Source organism: Oncorhynchus tshawytscha, linkage group LG04 (assembly GCF_018296145.1).
Source record: "Oncorhynchus tshawytscha isolate Ot180627B linkage group LG04, Otsh_v2.0, whole genome shotgun sequence".
NCBI lineage: Eukaryota > Metazoa > Chordata > Actinopteri > Salmoniformes > Salmonidae > Oncorhynchus > Oncorhynchus tshawytscha.
This window is the reverse complement of record NC_056432.1, coordinates 40,234,000-40,253,903: the sequence shown is the minus strand read 5'-3', so window position 1 is coordinate 40,253,903 and position 19,904 is coordinate 40,234,000. Positions and strand designations below refer to the sequence as shown.

The following is a 19,904-nucleotide window of genomic DNA, read 5'->3' as shown; positions in this document are numbered from 1 at the left end:
CATAACCAGCAGGACATTACAAAACAATAATGCCACACCATCTCTCTTTGAAGTGTATAATAGATTATATATCTCTATTGCCCAGCTTTGAGTATGTGGGTGTGGTAGGCTACCACTCCACTACTTACCAGGACTGAAATAGCTGGAGGTTGCTATTTCTGTCATTACATAAACGTCTCAATAAAATTGCTTTATTACTACAGATGTATATTTGTTTAGTGGCTGTTGTGGACTGGAATCCCCCAGTGGTTTACTGAGAGGTGTGTGTGTGCGTGCGTGTGTGTGTGTGTGTGTGTGTGTGTGTGTGTGCATGCATGCGGAGTAGACACACAAACACTCCACCCCCACCCCCACACTCCTCCAGACAGACCCCATAAATGTAACAATTAACAGGGCTTCTTGCTCGACAAACAGGTGAGTATGTTGGGAATGTAGCACATCCCACTGTGTAGTCTGGGCCAGGACGTATCAATTTGCATAAAACACCACTCTGACTCTTGATTGGGTGGAGGAGTAGCTCTCAAATTGAACTCTGCAGAAACTTAACAGCAAAGCCTACTGAGAATGAAAAGGGAAGCAATTCTACACAGTTATAATACCAATTATAGGCCTACCAAGACATCGAATTCAAATGAAATATTGAATAAACAGTTTAGAGCGTGAAGTTTGCAGCGGTTACTTCCTAAAAGATAACCCATTCATAGACTAACTACCTTTAGTGCCTATTGATGAAGGTATCTTCTGGCGGGGGAGTTTTGTTAATTAAGAGCCCCGACGCTCGTTCTGAACGTTAAAATGCATCGCTTGCGGTATGGTTTTGGAAACATAAGGAACGTATCTTTAATATCAGTAAGAAATAATAATAATATATATTTTTTTAAAGGTTAAATTACTACACACCTTTATAGGGTTAAGGTTCCCACACGGTCATTTTGCCATGTTTACAGCCCTTGTTTACAGAAAAACTGACGTAATAAAGAGGTGTAACTTTGCTAATTAGCTATCTGCGTCTCAGAACAAATGTGTTGTCACTGAAAAATACTATTGGTTGCAACTGTGTTAAAACCGAGACAGATTTTGGCATTTTGTGAAGTTATTTTAAAGTTATATTTAAGTAGAGGGCTTTATGTTTCTAGAACCATACCGCAATTGTGAATCTATTCACGTTTAGATGGACTATTTGGCTGTTTTGGTTTCCAGAGCCATTTCGCCTCTCAACAGAACATGTAAGGTCCTAGGACTATAAGGAGGAATGTTAGGCTACTGTAGTACATTATTAGACTAGGGAGAAGATGGCATAGTCCAATGATAAGCAACTAGATTCAGTCACAGGACGATTTTTGTCTGAGCGCATTGTCAGAGGGCCTGAACATATTTTTAGAAATTTGCAGCAAGTTGACCACAAGTAAACTCAAAAAGAGATTGTATTTGAAAATAACATAATCATTTCATAACTTGATTACATTGAGACATGATCACGTAAGTCTCTCTTTTTATTCGTAGGAATACTTGTAACTACAGATTTACTAAATTATTGGTGAAGGGAAAAAAATCAATATTGGGACGGTTTTGGCCCGGGGCCGCCTGTGGCCCTATTCAGTTTGAATTATCTCCCACTGCGTAGCAGCTGCAAACCACACTGCTCCTGCTCCCCTCTCGCCCATGGAAAGAAATTAGACACTATCCTCACAACACTCCTCCCCTCCCTCTCAAACTTGGAGCTTTCTCCCACTTTTACCATGTTCTTCTGTAGCCTATACCCGGTCTTCTTCGATGCAGCCTATGTTTTCCTCCTTATCATGGCTGGCTGTTGATGGAACAAACAGGTCGCTGGACCGCCTCTAAAGCACAATCGAAACATCAATGCCAGTGAATTTTTTTCAATCTCTTGATTTTGGTTAGATGAAATATGCGATGTCCGCGTGTGAGCCGGGTTCTTTTTCTGCTACATTCTGTTTTGTTTTTGGCTGCCAGCCATGTCGAGTTCTCGCTGCCTGGTAGCCTCTCTCCAGACGAAGAACAAGGTCAGTGTGTCTCAGTTGTTACAACTAGCCTAGGCTATAATTACTGCAACAATGTTGCGATTTTATTGTTGCAATTTCACTTACATGCATAGATTCAATGCAACAAACAGCGCACATCGTAGTTAGCCATTACAAGGTTAGTGCATGCATTTGTGCATGCATTTGTGCATAATATGCATTTGTGCATAAAGTGGCAGGTTGATCAATGAATTTATAATTTGATAAATGATTAACTGATTGATCTGGAAATTATAATTTAAGTATTGGATCAATTCAGTGTAGTGGTTATTTGTATCCAACTGGCCTAATGTTATTACTTTTCCATGTTATCCTCAGGTCGCTTTCTCCAGTCCCAGTCGGATGTGTCAATGGTTCATCCAGTCAAAGTTGACAGCGATGGACAGTTTCTCTCCCACTCTCTAGCACACCGCTTTGAGCGCGTGCGGCACAAGCGAGACTTGTGGCCTTTGGAGGGACGCGTTTATTATAAGGTGACCTACAAAGGTCGCAATTTGTTTTTTAATCTAACAGTCAACAACTATTTGGTGTCGAACAAATATGTTCTGGAGTGGCGGAACGGAAGTCTGAACCGGACTGAGCACCGTACCACTGGGGAGAATGCGTGCCACCTGATCGGCACCGTGACGGATCCTACTAATGCGCGCGGGACAGCCGCCATCAGCACCTGTGAAGGCTTGGTAAGAAACCAGGATACTGACCATGATTGGAATTTAACTCCATGTCATCTTTAACTGTTTTCACTGGTTTTAAGACATATCCAGACAGGACGTATACGTCTCGCCAATGTCTGCACGATGTAACATGATACATCGCGCTGATGTAAAATAAGCGTGACATAAATAAATACAAATCAAATGTAGTATGGAGAGCGTTTGCACATTGGCAAGATGTCACCGAGGTGTCGGCATTAGATAACATTTGCCCATCAGGCGCGGTTTGGAGGATGCATGTCAACGTTGTTAAATTATACTGGCAATAATGAAAAACAATAAGCTTTATATTTTAGTCATTTAGCCGCCCCAAGCGCATACATATTTGTATTTTTCATACTTATCCCCGCGGAATCGAACCCACAAGCACCATGCTCTACCAACTGAGCTACATGGGACTATACTAGGCTATACGTGATTTTGTTTGGGGGTAAACTGAAGAGAGAAGATTCAAGTTTATTAGGCTATTGCTATACCATGTTAAAACTCTTAAGGATCCGCTCCTTTTTTTCAATCTTCGCCTGAAATGACATACTCAAATCTAACTGCCTGTAGCTCAGGCCCTGAAGCAAGGATATGCATATTCTTGGTACCATTTGAAAGGAAACACTTTGAAGTTTGTGGAAATGTGAAATGAATGTAGGAGAATATAACACAATAGACCTGGTAAAAGATAATACAAAGAAAAAACCAACTGCTCTTTTGTGACACTTGTCCCCAGTCAGCATGCACACTTTTAGCCGAGGTATCAAAATGTGTAGGGAATATATCGTTTAGAGAGCGTTTTTGCACATTGGCAAGACAACACCCGAGACATTCGAATAGAATGTTGATGCCTGGCCGACATATAAACATCTGCAAGACATCTTGTCAATGTGCTAACGCTCTCCATACTACAGCTTCCCGATGTATCATGTATACATCGTTACTACTTTGGGCAGACGTACAATACCAGTCAAAAGTTTGGACACACCTACTCATTCAAGGGTTTTTCTTTATTTTTACTATTTTCTACATTGTAGAATAATAGTGAAGACATCAAATCTATGAAATAACACATATGGAATCATGTAGTAACCAAAGAAATGTTAAACAAATCTAAATATATTTGAGATTCTTCAAAGTAGCCACCCTTTAACTTGATGACAGCTTTGAACACTCTTAGCATTCTCTGAACAAGCTTCATGCGATAGTCACCTGGAATGCTTTTCCAACTGTCTTGAAGGAGTTCCCACATATTCTGAGCACTTTTTGGATACTTTTCCTTCACTCTGCGGTTCAACTCATCCCAAACCATCTCAACTGGGATGAAGTTGGGTGACTGTGGAGGCCAGGTCATCTGATGAAGCGCTCCATCACTCTCCTTCTTGGTCAAATAGCCCTTACACAGCCTGGAGGTGTGTTTTAGGTCATTGTCTTGTTGAAAAATAAATGATAGTCTCACGAAGCGCAAACCAGATGAGATGGTGTATCACTGCAGAATGCTGTGGTAGCCATGCTGGTGAAGTGTGCCTTGAATTCTAAATAATCATTGACAGTGTTGCCAGCAAAGCACCATCACACCTCTTCCTCCGTGCTTCATGGTGGGAACCATACATGTGGAGATCATCCGTTCACCTACTCTGCGTCTCACAAAGACACAGCAGTTGGAACCAAAAATCTCAAATTTGGACTCATTTGTCTGCTTATTTGAACTGTTCTTGCCATAATATGGACTTGGCTTTTTACCAAATAGAGCTATATTCTGTATACCAACCCTACCTTGTCACAACTAAACTGATTGGTTCAAACGCATTAAGAAGGAAAGAAATTCCACAACTTAACTTTTAACAAGGCACACCTGTTAATTGAAATGCATTCCAGGTGACTACCTCATGAAGCTGGTTGAGACAATGCCAAGAATGTGCAAAGCTGTCATCAAGACAAAGGGTGGCTACTTTGAAGAATCTCAAATATAAAATAAGATTTTGATTTGTTTAACATTTTTTTGGTTACTACATGATTCCATATGTGTTATTTCATAGTTTTGATGTCTTTACTATTATTCTACAATGTAGAAAATAGTAAAAATAAAGAAAAACCATAGAATGAGTAAGTGTGTCCAAACGTTTGACTGGTACTGGTATGTGTGCTATCTGGGTCCCCATTTTGATGTCTACAAGATCTACGGCCAACTCTGTGATGCTGAGCGGCCATGTGATGGTGCAGCGCGAATGCATTTCAACCTCCTACAATCACAGCCGCCCTCCCGCCAACCTTCTAAATGGAACGTAATCTACTAACAATATACCGCTGTCAGGCCGACATCGGCGAGGTGTATGTGCGCTGTCTGAGTAGTTGGGCCAGTGTAATCCTTCTCCAATGCATCCTAACACTTTTCTCTGTCATTCAGTGATCAATATAAGGCTTCACAAATGAACCACATTGAGAAGCAGGTAAAGATAACTGAAATAAGGAGATATGTACCCTCATTATGATTTAGCCACATTGATTTAGCTTAGATAGGACATTTTGTATGTGTAATTTCTTGCCCTGTTTACCATTCACATATTATAGAAGCGGCTGCCTCCCCAAGGTCAGACTAACTTCTTTAAAATATACAGGAGAGAGACATCAGAGAAGTAGTAAAATATGCAGTAGAGGATGTGGTCTGGCTGGTCACAGTTGAGCAAACCCTCAGACTGACAGTACTTCGTCTGTTGGTCCGGCCTTCAAAGATTTCCTGACTGTTTGCAGAAGGACTTTAGCTTCGTAGCCCCCAAACGTCTGCATCCGCCGCCTCTTCTCGGTCTACTGGGAGACTCTGGCTCACTTGCATGCTCTTTCTCTCCTCCTTCTCTCCCTTCTCACCCGTCTTCTCCCACATTTGTCTTCTACTCTCAGCTCTCTCTCCCTGAATCTGCAGTGTTATGTTTCTCTTTGTTTGACCACAGAGAGTAAGTTTGAGAATGTGGCTTCTATGGCTACTACTTACAAAGAGGCTGAAATAATACTTGGATTAGTGTCACACACAAACACAAGGCGGCAGTTTTTTTAGAATTCTTATATGTTTCTTATAAGAAACCTACTTTTATCTACAAAGGAAAGGAAGACTTACATTTTTATCACAATGACAGTTGAGTTTTTCTCTCTGTCTGCTGACCAGAAAACAGCTGGACAGCAGAGAGCGACAAAGGGGAGACTTCCGTATTGTCCCTGATTTATTTACTGTAGTGGAATTACCAAGAGGATAAGGAAGAGGAGGAACTTCCCTCTGTATTTGATCAGACTTGTCAGTAAATGGCCTGTGATGCATGTCTCTCAGTGTTTACTCTTGTCACATCAGGAATGCCTCTGCTGCAAGGTCTTGTCTCAGTGTCTGTCAGTCATGTTTGGTTTGCAGTCGCTCAGTAAGCCAAACCTTGTAAATACATGTCATTGAGTATATACAGCTGTTGTGATTGTGAATGCATTTGGGTTAGAGCAAAGAGACAGGGAATGTGCAAAGACCTCCCTGCATTTGTTATCCAGTTGCTCCTAAATGTTTCCTAGGCTGTGACCCCAGTGAGATCACAGCAGATCGACTTCAGTATTCAACGTTTCTCCAGGTCCTCAGGACGTTAGGAGATGCCGTCAATGCTGTCCACTAGGGGCAATGGGAGCGTATTGCCATCTCGTAGGCTCGCGGCTTGCTACAGTGTTGTGGATGGGGATAGAGGATGGGCTTAAACCATATGCTTCGGCTTTGAGGATCGCAGGTTCAATCCCAGTGGCGGGTAATCGTAATGTTCTTTCTTCCTGTTTTAACCTTATCCCATACCTTAACCATTACTTAACCTTAACCGTTAAGTTTATTTTATGCATAACCGTCAACTTTCTTCTGCTTTAACAACTTTAACTCTTACCTACTTTCACTTCACCCATAGACTTTTTTACTCATTTCCATGTAAAGGACCTATGAGAACCAATATGTGAAGTTCATAGAAGCATATTCAATTGTGTGTCTAATGAAAGCTAAGAGTATATATTTCTGGGAAATGAAGGCATAGATACATTTTTCAACCATTTTCCTTAGAAATTAGGCTTAAGTAATGGCTTGGATTTTTGGTCAAACGGATGGAAAAGGGGTCACAGAAAACATCTACCAGAAAAAGTCTTAAAAGATATTAGAAATACATCAAAACACAATAATGTTGAAGTAAAGACCCCTGCCAACTAATATGAACACTTTAATAATTTGAATAAATTATTTACCTTCTCTTAGGGAGGCTACAAATTCTCGCAGCTTTTTGTTAAAAATCGCGCAAAATTTCAACGTCCTGCTACTCATGCAAGGAATATAGTAAATGCATATGATTAGTATGTGTGGATAGAAAACACTCTGAAGTCTCTAAAACTGGTTAAATCATGTCTGTGGCTATAACAGAACGTGTTTAGGAGGCAAAATCCCAAGGAAAACTGTTCACCAAAAACACACAAAAAATATCCATCCGCCAGTCTCTGTATTGTCTATGGCAAGGAAAAATAGATAGAGCCCCGTTTACAATGCCTACAGCTTCCACACGATGTCGCCAGTACTGGCTATTCAGTTGTAGTTTATCCTTGGTGGGATGAGGAATAGGCACTTCCTGTCTTGGGGTCCACCGAAGGAAGTTATGAAAGGGAGAATATGGACGATGATTTCAAGACTTGCTGCTTCGAATACAGATCGCCCCGTGATCAATTTGATCGATTATTAACGTTTATTAATACATAAAGTTGGTTTACAAAGGTAGTTTGAAGTGTTTTGTCAAAGTTTATAGGCAACTTTTTTAATAAAAAAAAACGCTGTTGCGTTTTGAAAAGGTGCTTTTTCCTGGATCAGACGGGCTTCATAAATGGACATTTTGGGTATACATGGACGGATTTAATCCAAAAAAAAGACCCAATTGTGATGTTTATGGGACATATAGGAGTGCCAACAAAGAAGCTCGTCAAAGGTAATGAATGTTTTATATTTTATTTCAGCGATTTGTGTAGCCGGCTACGCTAATTATTTCTGTTTACGTCCCCTTTGGGTATTTCGGGGGTTGCATGCTATCAGATAATAGCTTCTCATGCTTTCGCCGAAAAGCATTTTACAAATATGACATGTTGGCTAGATTCACAACGAGTGTAGCTTTAATTGAGTACCCTGCATGTGTGTTTTAATGAAAGTTTGAGTTGTATCGAGTACCATTAGTTGGCGCTCTGAAATTTCCGCTGATTTGGTCCCTGTACAGGGACAGCAGCCGCTTGTGACTTGTAATTCAATTAACAAAACACACATATCTTTAAGATATTTTCTAATTTCTCTCCCTCTTGAGGAGGGAGGATAATGCAAGTTCAGGTAGACCTACCAATTAGTGTTTTTACTGATATCCGTTTTTGTTTATGTGTTATTAAGTGATTAAAACTTGTAATTCGGCAACATAATTACAAGTAACGGAATTACTGCAATTAATTGGCTACAATGGGAATTCATAGTAGTCACAAACCACAGTTGAGTCACCTGCTACTGTCCTCCCTTCCGCTGGCATACTGTTATGATCCGCTCATAGGCTCTCCTGCTACTGTCCTCCCTTCCACCGACACACTGTTATGTTCAGCTCATAGGGTCTCCTGCTACTGTCCTCCCTTCCACTGACATACTGTTATGATCAGCTCATAGGCTCTCCTGCTACTGTCCTCCCTTCCACTGGCATACTGTTATGATCAGCTCATAGGCTCTCCTGGTACTGTCCTCCCTTCCACTGGCATAATGTTATGTTCAGCTCATAAATGTTTTCTCTCTCTTTCTGTCATCTGGTGGTCAAAGCGAGAGTGTAAAAACAGTCTGGACAACCCCTCCTTCCCTCCTCTCTCTTTTCTCTCTCTCCAGTTAATGTTACCTGTCCGGCTTACTGGCACCTACCCATGTGAGCCCCCTCTCTTTCCATTTACTGTAACCAGTATCCGCACCCACTAAGCACCAGACGAGCATGGACGTTGAAAAGTAGTTGAAGATTTTTGTAGATTTATGGTCCGGTGCTTACTTACGTGTCCTTTTTCAACAATGTAGAGTTAAATATGAAATAGTGGCAGGAGGAATAAGTACACAGTGAAAAACAATAACGAGTCCAAAATAACATGGCTATATACAGGGAATAAAAACCATTACCAAGTCGATGTGCAGGGGTACGAGGTCATTGAGATAGCTACAGTATGTACATTTCGGTAGGGGTAAAGTGACTAGGCAACAGGACAGATAACAGATTGATAATAGACTGAGCTGTAGCAGCAGCGTATTTATGTATGTATTTTTGTACGTAGTGTGTGTGTGTGTGTGTGTGTGTCAGTGTAAGTATGTGTGAGTGTGTAGGTAGAGACCAGTGTGTGTGCGTAGAATAATAGCCTGTGTGTAGAATAATACCCATATACACTTTATATACAGAAAAGTATGTGGACACAGCTTCAAATGAGTGGATTTGGCTATTCCAGCCACACCATTGCTGACAGGTGTATAACATCGAGCACAAAGCCATGCAATCTCCATAGACAAACATTGGCATTAGAATGGCCTTACTGAAGAGCTCAGTGACTTTCAATGTGGCACCGTCAATGAATGCCACCTTTCCAACAAGTCAGTTCATCAAATTTCTGCCCTGCTAGAGCTGCCCTGGTCAACTGTAAGTGCTGTTATTGGGAAGTGGAAACGTCTAGGAGCAGCAATGGCTCAGCCATGAAGTGGTAGGCCACACAAGCTCACAGAACGGGACCGCTGAGTGCTGAAGCGCGTAGCGCGTTAAAATAGTCTGTCCTCGGTTGCAACACTCACTACCGAGTTCCAAACTGCCTCTGGAAGCAAGGTCAGCACAATAACTGTTCATCTGGAGCTTCATGAAATATGTTTCCATGGACGATCAGCCGCACACAAGCCTAAGATCACCATGCACAATGCCAAGCGTAAGCTTGAGTGGTGTAAAGCTTGCTGTCATTGGACTCTGGAGCAGTGGAAAAGCGTTCTCTGGAGTGATGAATCACGCTTCACCATCTGGCAGTCTGACGGACGAATCTGGTTTTGGAGGATGTCAGGAGAACGCGACCTGCCCGATTGCATAGGTCCAACTGTAAAGTTTGGTGGAGGAGGAATAATGGTCTGGTGCTGTTTTTCATTGTTCTGACTCGGCCCCTTAGTTCCAGTGAAGGGAAATCTTAACGCTACAGCATACAATGACGTTCTAGGCGATTCTGTGCTTCCAACTTTGTGGCAACAGTTTGGGGAAGGCCCTTTCTTCCACAAAGCGAGGTCCATACAGAAATGGTTTGTTGAGATTGGTGTGGAAGTACTTGACTGGCCTGCACTGATCCCTAACCACAACCCCATCGAACACTTTTGGGATGATTTGGTACGCTGTCTGTGAGCCAGGCCTAATCGCCCAACATCAGTTCCCGACCTTACTAATGGTCTTGTGGCTGAATGGAAGCAAGTCCCCGCAGCGATGTTCCAACATCTAGTGGAAAGCCTTCCCAGAAGAGTGCAGGCTGTTATAGCAGCAAAGGGGGGACCAACTCCATATTAATGCCCATGGTTTTGAAATGAGATGTTCAATGAGCAGGTGTCCACATACGTTTGGTCATGTAGTGTATGTAGGGCATTCATTCACAGCTGTAACAATGTAGAGAAAAATGGGTTAATTCAAGAGGCTGCTATGAAATGTATTTCATAATGTAGTTTTATTTGCTCTATGTCATAAATTACATTGAATTAATCATTAGATTGTTCTCTGAAATATTATAACCTTAATATATTTGTACTTGACAGTGTTGATGAAATTAAAATGTTATTTGCTGTGATTGTTGCTAGTTTAGACTACGCCTCTCTTGGTTGTATCTCTTCCATATTTGGTGTTGTGAGGTGGTACCATTTGGAGGTGTTTCCGCTGGTTGGACCATTCAAAAACAGCTTCATACTTCGTCATTTTCACCTCCAGATCCTTGGCTTTCATTGTCTATAATCGCGATCAATTTACATTGAGAGGGGCCATTTCTATGGCGATTTAAAGGTAAAGACTCAGGCATACACAATGAAAACAGGAACAGATTGTCTTTGCAGAGGGTGGATCCTGAAATTCAGTCTGTTTAGCTTTGTAAATAAATATATATTTTGTCTCCTATATAGTTTTGTATTCAGCAGATTTCATTTAGAAACAGCCCATGTTTTCACTCACAAATCTGCAGCTTGTTACTTGACGTTCTAAAATTAGTGCCGTTCTGCAGCAGAGCAGCACCACAGAGTTCTATTAAGCATTATAAACTGGGTGATTTGAGCCCTAAATTCTGAAAGCCATGGTATTTTAGACCATATACCACGGGTATGACAAAACATTTAGTATTACAGCTCTAATGATGTTGGTAACCAGTTTATAATAGCAATAAGGCTCCTCAGGGGTGTGATATATGGCCAATATACCACGGCTAAGGACTGTGTCCAGGCACTCCGCGTTGCGTCGTGGATAAGAACATCCCTTAGCCGTGTTATATTGGTCATATACCACACCTCCTCTGGCCTTATTGCTTAATTATACAATGTGTGGTTCTAATCCTGAATGCCGATTGGATAAAACCGCATTCCAGTCGGTGTCTATTCCACAAGTTACCACCGGCTAAATATATGACGTTCCATCTGTTCCATCTGACTGTGCAATCCACTGTCTTATCAGCCCAGCCAGGCAATTTATAAACTTGCTCTCCACTATAAAAAGCATCTAGACATTATCTCACATTTCTTTTAGACTAACATTTAGTGTTCAACAGCAGAGATTTGTATAAACCTTTCTGTCTGTCTCTCCGACATTTACAACATTGTTTCAATATTCAAATTCGATCTCCAGCTGTACCATAGTAATGAAGGTGTCGGGAAGAGACAGACAGTCAGGCAGCTTGTCTCAGCCAGTCGAAATCACGAATCAGCATAATGTTTATGGATATATACAAAGAAATGTCAATTGAAAAAAGATCAAATGAAACAAAGTGCAGCTAGTTTTACTGCACTTCATTAGCTCATTGTTTTGGATGTATCCAAAAAACAGCTTAAACAAATGCAAAGGCAGCTACAGTTGTTATTCTGGCTGCACTGTTTGACGTGACTGTTGTTGGCTAGCTAGAAAGCAAGGGATAATAATGTTGCCACCCAGTATGACAATGGAACATTTAGAACGAACGACTGGGTCACGTCCATAGATACAGAACAAAAAGACTGAACGACTGGGTCGCGTCTCTGGCAACCGAACCAATAGAACAAACGACCAGACGGCTTGGATAGCAACCCTAGATGTGTGTCGGGACTATATCTTGTGGAAGGATGAAATAGTATGAATAAATTAATCAAAATAACGTTGTTTTTTAAAAATATGTCAACCATTATTTGAATATTTTGGTAGCCCGTTGTAAAGAAGTGATAATGCCCTTGAAGCCAGGGTTTGGGGGATATATTGGCATGGTTTGCAGGCCTAACAACACCCATGCCAATATATCCTCCAAACACCGGCTTCGAGGGTATTATCACTTAAGTGACCACTTTGACCATGGCTGTGATGACATTCCATTCACTCGAAATATGCTATAATCAAATCACATTTTATTGGTCACATACACAGGGTTAGCAGATGTTAATGCGAGTTTAGCAAAATGCTTGTGCTCTTAGTTCCAACCGTGCAGTAATATCTAACAAGTAATCTAACAATTTCACAACAGCTACCTTATTCACACAAGTGTAAAGGAATGAATAAGAATATGTACATAAAAATATATATGGATGAGCGATGGCCTGAACGGCATAGGCAAGATGCAGTAGATGGTATACAGTACAGTATATACATATGAGATGAGTAATGTAGGGTATGTAAACATTATATAAAGGGGCATTGTTTAAAGTGACTAGTGATACATTTATTACATCCAATTTTTAATTATTAGAGTGGCTAGAGATTTGAGTCAGTATGATGTCAGTGTCTCGGTCCAAGCTTTGATGCACCTGTACTGACCTCGCCTTCTGGATGATAGCGGGGTGAACAGGCAGTGGCTCGGTTGGTTGTTGTCCTTGATGATCTTTTTGGCCTTCCTGTGACATCGGGTGGTGTAGGTGTCCTGGAGGGCAGGTAGTTTGCCCCCGGTGATGTGTTGTGCAGACCTTAACCAAACCTTTAACCCTGACCGTAACCTAATTTTAACCATGATATATGATATCCTGTAAATTATATCAGCCAATAGGCAGTACAGCAAAATTAAAGATATACTTTGAAATAAAAATTAACACTAATCCGATTTGATATTTGACCATTCATTTCTGCAAAACGTGCAGTATTCTATTAATGGAATTGTTGTAGCTAGGTTGCTTGCTAGCTAGCATATTTCATCCCCAAACACCATGCTAGATCTTCGTTTTTGATAATGGATTTACTAGGAACATAATATAACAAAACTCTTTGGGCACTTTAGTACTTACCCAGTTCACATCCATGACCGAAGCCGCCCCCCCCGTGGTGCTGTAAGACCGATGGTGTCAGTGGACTTGCAGTCTGCTGTAGGCAAAGAACCGGTTTCAGCCTCAACTACAAGGCAAAAACATTCTTGCACTGTTGGTAATCATTTGGGACAAAGCGCCAGGGGTACCCTTGGCGCAGTCTGTCCGAAGCGGTAAGTCTTTCTTCCCTTCTTGACCAAACATGCATGCTGGTTAACAGTGCACTGCCTCAACCACCAGGCCGTTCCACTCTTGACATCAAAGCCGCAATGTATTGTTGTATAGGAGTTTTTTGATAAACGTAATTCAAATTGCGAAAATAGAACTGTATAATAAAAAATGTACTATAGCATAAAGACCGTTTCGATTGAATATCATCATTTTTAGGTTTGTGGTAATATATTGTGCAACCTGGCCTTTAATTCGGAGCAGATATTTAACAGCGTTTTTGGGAAAATGTGTTCCCAATAAAAAACAGATTTTACCGTAATTCTGTTACCAAACTTTGCGTCTGCACAGTTCTTCCAGTAAATGTGGTTTTGTGAAATGGTCTGTGTAAATAGTTCAAAGTAGTCCTTGTACATAGAGATGATTAGTTTGTTAAATGTTGAAATCAGTGGTTTTTGTTTGGCCAAAATGTTTAAGCGAACAAATAAACTAGTAATATAGGGTGTGCAACTTTAATCTTTTTTTTTTACAGCTAGTCTTCAGCCACCATTTGGAATAGACTGCACTAATCCTCAGGGCTAATCTACTATAGTGTTCCTTAGTAAGGAAGGAGGTCAGTGAATGACCAGACCACAGGGCAGGCAGCCAGCTGTGGGAGGAAACACTGCCAGGTCCAAGCTGCAGTAGAGGCCATGAGCACTCTCCAGAGACACGGAGGCACTAGAGGCACTTCTCCAAGTATGAAATGATGGGCCAGATTTAACAGCGGTTGCTCCACTGTCCAATTTTATTTTCTGTTTTCAGGAAAGAAAACAATGAAGCAGTTTTATCAAGAAAGTCTCAAGGAAACCACACCGGCCACGCTGAATGGGCGAGCCTTGCAAAATAAGTGTACACATACATGTTATTCACTTACACTGCTCGCACAACTGCATTATCCAGCACTAAAATATAACTTCTATTTGAGACGCTCCACAAGTCCCCACAATATTGGATAACAGGAAGACACAAACCCATGTGGATGCTGGAAAAATAAACAAAGAGAGATGTATTAAAGATGTTTCTAAAAAACTGTCTAGGTTTCCATTTTTATCTGTGGATTAATCGTCAGAGTAGACAATTTTGTCGATTTTGTATGACTCCGGTTCAAAATTCTACAAAGAACCAGATAAAAAGAGGACCATGTGCAGGTCAGGTCAAATAACAACCTGATGCTCATCTCCCAGGACAAACTAGCTAGCAACAGCTACCTAGCTAAATGTCCACGAGTCTGTGTGTTTCCACCTGCCCCCAAATTAATATCACTGATTCACAGTTGATTTTGGTATTTAAACCTTAGTGTCATTATCACGTCTAGTGGGTATAGACAAAAATCAACATGTGCATGATGGCGGAGGCACGCGCGTGGCTGGTGTAGTCAGCATGTAATGTTAAGGTACTCATAGTGTGCACTTCCACCATGGTAAACCACATCACCCTGAGCTATGTTTGCATAACACAACTGCCTAGGAAATAGCTACATACCTGCCTTGACCTACAGTAAGAGAAGGCCTGGTTTTTCTTTATGCTTATTGGTTGTAAGGCTTTTGAGGGTTAGCTGTGATTGGTGAACTGAATGGAATGCGTTTGGCTTGGCATGGACTAGGCGTCAGCCCAGGCGACAGCACAGGGACATACATGCCTCTGGATTGCAAAAAAAGCTACAGCGTGGTTACTAAATGAACACCCTGCAACCTCTGATTCCAGCCCACTTCTTTTGGTAGAGCAAATAATGACCAGATGAAGTCAAATCCACATGGTCTCAGGGCAATTTGTATTTTTCTGTATGTAATTTGGACACTCCATTTATTATGATATGTTAGGTTAGGTTACATTATGAATAGCGGTCTTACAATAACATACAAATTGGATGATGTAAGTTATCATACATCTTGGATGAGACCAGGTTGCTTGATTACGTTGCTGGTTAGGTGAACTAATGATAAAGGTTAGAATCATTTACATAGCAGGTTAGGTGAATTGGGTTAAGTTTAGAATAAGGGTTAGGGGAAGGGTTAGCTACGTACATTTGACATTTACGTTTTATTACTTAACAGACACTCTTACCCAGAGCGACTTACAGTTAGTGAATTAATCTTAAAATAGCAAGGTGGGACAACCATATATCACAGGCATAGACGGGGTGGGGGGGTCAAGTGCAAGTGCTGGTTCAGTGTTTTATTTGTATTTTAGAGGGGGGGGGATCAAGGTGAGGAGGATTATTATTTAAGATACTGTTTGAAGAGATAAGGTTTCAGATGTATTTGGAAGATGGGCAGAGACTCTGATGTTCTGTAAGCACAATGGTCTTGTAGAGGATGTAAGTTTAGACTGGAAGCCAGTGGAGTGTTGCGGAGGTGCTTGATGACATGAGAGAACTCGGGAAGGTTGAAAACCAGGCAGGCTGCAGAATTCTGGATAAGTGGCAGTGTAAAATGCTACAGTTGTCCCCGACACGACTTTCAACATGCAACCTTTGGATTGCTAGAGAGTCGCAGAAAACGCCTACCCATCCTCCCTGTCAACCTCCCTACTTTCGTTTCTGTCTAAAGTAACTGGACCATTGCTAGGGATCATACTTCTTGGCGGTGCTCAGAAATACGTCAAATATGTTCTGTATGGCTCTGAGGCCAGGCTGGTCAAATGGGCACAACCAACTTGAACTAGCAGTTGAAGGGGTTTTAGTATAACATGATTCATATCTAAGGAACTTAATTTCCATGTGTCCTATCTGTGCTTAGAGTTGAAAAAAGTTGTAAACTAGCAGTGTTATTAAGTCATATTGAAGTTAGAATTTATTTATTTTTTAACTATAATTTCCGTTTTGAGAGCGTTAATAAAACTTCTCAGGAAAGCTATGAAGGAACCAGTTAAATGTTCTCAGAACCTGCCTGCAACCTAAAAAATTAAACGTACCCTGGCAACCAACTCCTTAATTGAAAAAGTATTCTGATCTTTTCCAATAAATGGGCAAAAAGATCAGAATACTTTTTCAATTAAGGAGTTGGTTGCCAGGGTACGTTTATTTTTTATCTGATTAGATCTGATTAGTCAAAAGACCAATAGTTGGGCAGAAGACCAGAATTGGACTGTCTGTGTAAAGGCAGGCAATGTCATATAGAGAAATTCACAAGACATAGCTGTTGAAAAGAAAATTGTGTTCCAGCTCAGTAGTCAAACCAAACCTAATGATTTTTCAATGGAGGTGTTGGTCGCCCCAAGGCACTACAAGGAACAAGTATTTGCATGTTCAGTGCCATTATTTCAGCACATTATCTTTTGTGAAATGCCTATCTCCTCATGCTGTCTAAAGCCACATAGTCATTCCCCAGCTAGCACATTTGGTTCCTTGGAAATTATGGGAACGTATGTTTTTGGTTTGACATTGGTTGTTGGAATGAAGCCATACATTTCCTGACCGGTAAAATGTAACGTTTTTTTAAATGTTCTGAGAACAGAAAAGAAAATTACACCTGTTCTGGGAATGTTTATTTTTAGGTTGCTGGGAGGTTTTTATTAACGTTCCCTGCAAATTATAGGTCATTTGGAGGTTTTTGAATAACTTCCTTAATACTTTAACTAAATCTTTCAATGAGACTTAATTACACTGCTAGATTATTTTGGGAATTTAATGTTAATATCTCTACCATAAGCTGCCTCCAATGTCGTTTTAGAGAATGACCGGCCTCACAATTGCAGACCACGTGAAACTTTGCCAGGCCAGAACCTCCACATCCGGCTTCTTCACCTGTGGGATCACAGGTGGGGGGGTTGTTATTTCCTAAGAGTCTTCAACTATAAGGTGCTTTTTTGAGCTCCCCTAGTTGTGCTATTGCGGAACTAGAGAAAGCACACTTGGAGTTGTTTCAAGGCTTTTACACAATTACTGTTGTTTATGCGATCCAAAGAACAGTCCATTATAAATTGCAATCTGGGTCAGGTGGGCATAATTTGAAAGCTTGTTCTATGGCCAACATGACTAGCGACATTTATAAAATATGATCTTATAGTGTTAGGCTTTCACAAGGCAATTCAGAGAAGCAGGTCATTTTGGTGCGCATAAAATGGACTCATGAGTTCATTCAGATGTGTGGTCTGCGCCGTATTTTCTATACAATACAACAAACAGGCTCATTCTGTTCAGGACAACCCAGGGTGTAATGCCATGTCATCTTGTAACTGTACATCAAACATAGTTATCATAATCATTAACACTCTATATTACTTGAGTTTTATGATATGGAAATGTGATGTGCATATTTGGACTCATGGGTGTTTGGCTTGCTTTTATGACATCAAAGTGGTATTTATTATAATCCTTGTAATTTACAGCATTTCCCTCACTCGGACACCAAAACATTTGCAAAGCCCAATTAGCAGAGGGATGAGGGCAACTTCTTGTCACATGCAGTGCTCAAGTTCAGAACGGCTGTCAGTCAAAACCCATATAGAGCGTGGAGACACTAAGCTCTGATGTCATGTATAGCAGTGGTTCCCAACCAGAGTACCCAAAGTACTGCCCGGAGCACCCCTGAAGTACCCCTTTGTGCATTTTACCAGTAAGTCTATGGGCTCATGAGTCTTCTCAAGTACACACTCTGTTACAGCATTCAAATGTAGGAGCTTATCAGTGTCAAAATATGCTATTTATACCCTCTATGAGTATAAAGGGCTACTGTGGACATTTCCATTTTTTGGAACATTACCATAATATTGGCAAGAACGGACATGAAAGAGAACCATACATTCCCTGAACGTTCTGAGAATATCGCTTGAGAACTTTCCCAAAATGTAGTAAAAATTACCTTCAACAGAACCACATGTGAACTTGTGTGGAATGTTCTGTGGAAGTACTAAAATTCCCACAGAAGAACGTTGTTTCTTAACGTTCTAGGAACATTTTTAGAACATGACTTGAAATAGAACTGTGCGGAAACCTGGAAGTACTGAAATTCCCACAGAATAAAGTTTCTTAATGTTCTCAGAACTATCACAGCTAAGGAAAAGACCCAGATGCAAACAGTTCAAATAAAGGACATTTATTATGTAAACAGGGGGCAGGCAAAGGACAGGTCAAGGGCAGGCAGGGGTCGGTAGTCCAGGTCAGAGTCCGAAAGGTACAGAGCGGCAGGCGGACTGAGTGTCGGGTGCAGGCAGAGGTCAGTAATCCAGGGCAGTGGCAAAAGGTACAGAACGACAGACAAGCTCAAGGCAGTCAGAATGATCAAAAACCCGGAAAACTAGAAAACGGGCTCAAGGAAACAGGAGTAAGAAAAACACGCTGGTAGGATTGACTCAAGAAGAACTGGCAACAGACAAACAGAGAACACAGGTAAAAATGCACAGGGGATAATGGAGAAGATGGGCGACACCTGGAGAGGGGTGGAGACAAGCACAAAGACAGGTGAAACCGATCATGGTGTGACAGACAACATTCCCAATGTCAAACTAGTTGGAGAACGTTCCTAGTACATTACCAACATTAAATGTTTGAACTTTTAGGAAACGTTCTGTTAAAGTAAGGACAATAGGAAATACCAAAAGTTTTTTTGTCAAGCAACTATCCTGCACCATTCCCAGTAAGTTGTGGGAAGGTTGTATGCAAAATAACCATAGGACAACCACACTCTCGCCAAGCTCTAAGAAACATATAGTTCTCATAACTTCATGTGCTAGCTGGGTATGGTGAGCTGGAAAGAAAAGTTGTGTGTTTAATCATTGTCCACACCATCCCTCCCCAGTCCCCACCTCCCCCTCCCCATGTGTCCCAGTAAGGAGTGGAAGGCCACAGACACACTCTGTTACAGCAGTCAAGCAGCCAGCCAGGCAGGAGGCAGCTTACCCCTGGCCACCCGTCCCTCTTGGCCTGCACTCCAAAGCCCAGCAGAAGCAGGAAGCAGAGCTAAAACAGTTCCACATGGCTACTGTATTACAGCTTCCCTGGCTCTGGCACCTCACACTAACACACACACTTCCTCTCAGATACTCAAAGGGGAGGAGGAGGATTAGGGGGAAGAGGAAGAGGAGGGGGAAATGGTGAGGCTTAGAGAAGGCAGGCTGGGTCAGTTGGCAGAATTTACGATGAGCAATTTAGGACTCCAAGTCTGTCCTAATGAGTTTAGGACTTTCCGAGTTGATCTCTTTGTTTGTTTGTTCTCAATATCCATGTTTGTTTCCTGAAATTCTCTTAAAGTACATTGAAGGCACTTTGAATGAGGAACATCGCTATTATTTCTTCCTTTCATGTTCTGTGTTGTTGAATGTTAGTAGAGTAATAGATGCCTTGACAGCTTGTGGATGGTAGTTTAAGGATTACAGGTAGTAGCATGCATTGATCCCTATGCAGATCACTTCTGAGTCAGGGTGAATGTTTGGATGGGCCTCTCTTGATTCCTTACCAGCTGATCTGCAACCCTCCATCTAGTTTTTTCTTTTGGGACT

General features: G+C 41.3%; 1 protein-coding gene across 1 annotated transcript in view; it reads left to right on the top strand.

The window, feature by feature from the left end:
- The first annotated feature begins 1,720 nt into the window (after window positions 1-1,720).
- Window positions 1,721-19,904, top strand: part of LOC112248782 (A disintegrin and metalloproteinase with thrombospondin motifs 12-like) — a 42,343-nt gene continuing 24,159 nt past the window's right edge. Inside the window, exons 1-2 of the mRNA XM_042320733.1 lie at window positions 1,721-2,024; window positions 2,361-2,722. Coding sequence (XP_042176667.1) covers window positions 1,910-2,024; window positions 2,361-2,722 — 477 coding nt within the window. The 5' untranslated portion in view covers window positions 1,721-1,909. The remainder of the gene's footprint in view (window positions 2,025-2,360; window positions 2,723-19,904) is intronic.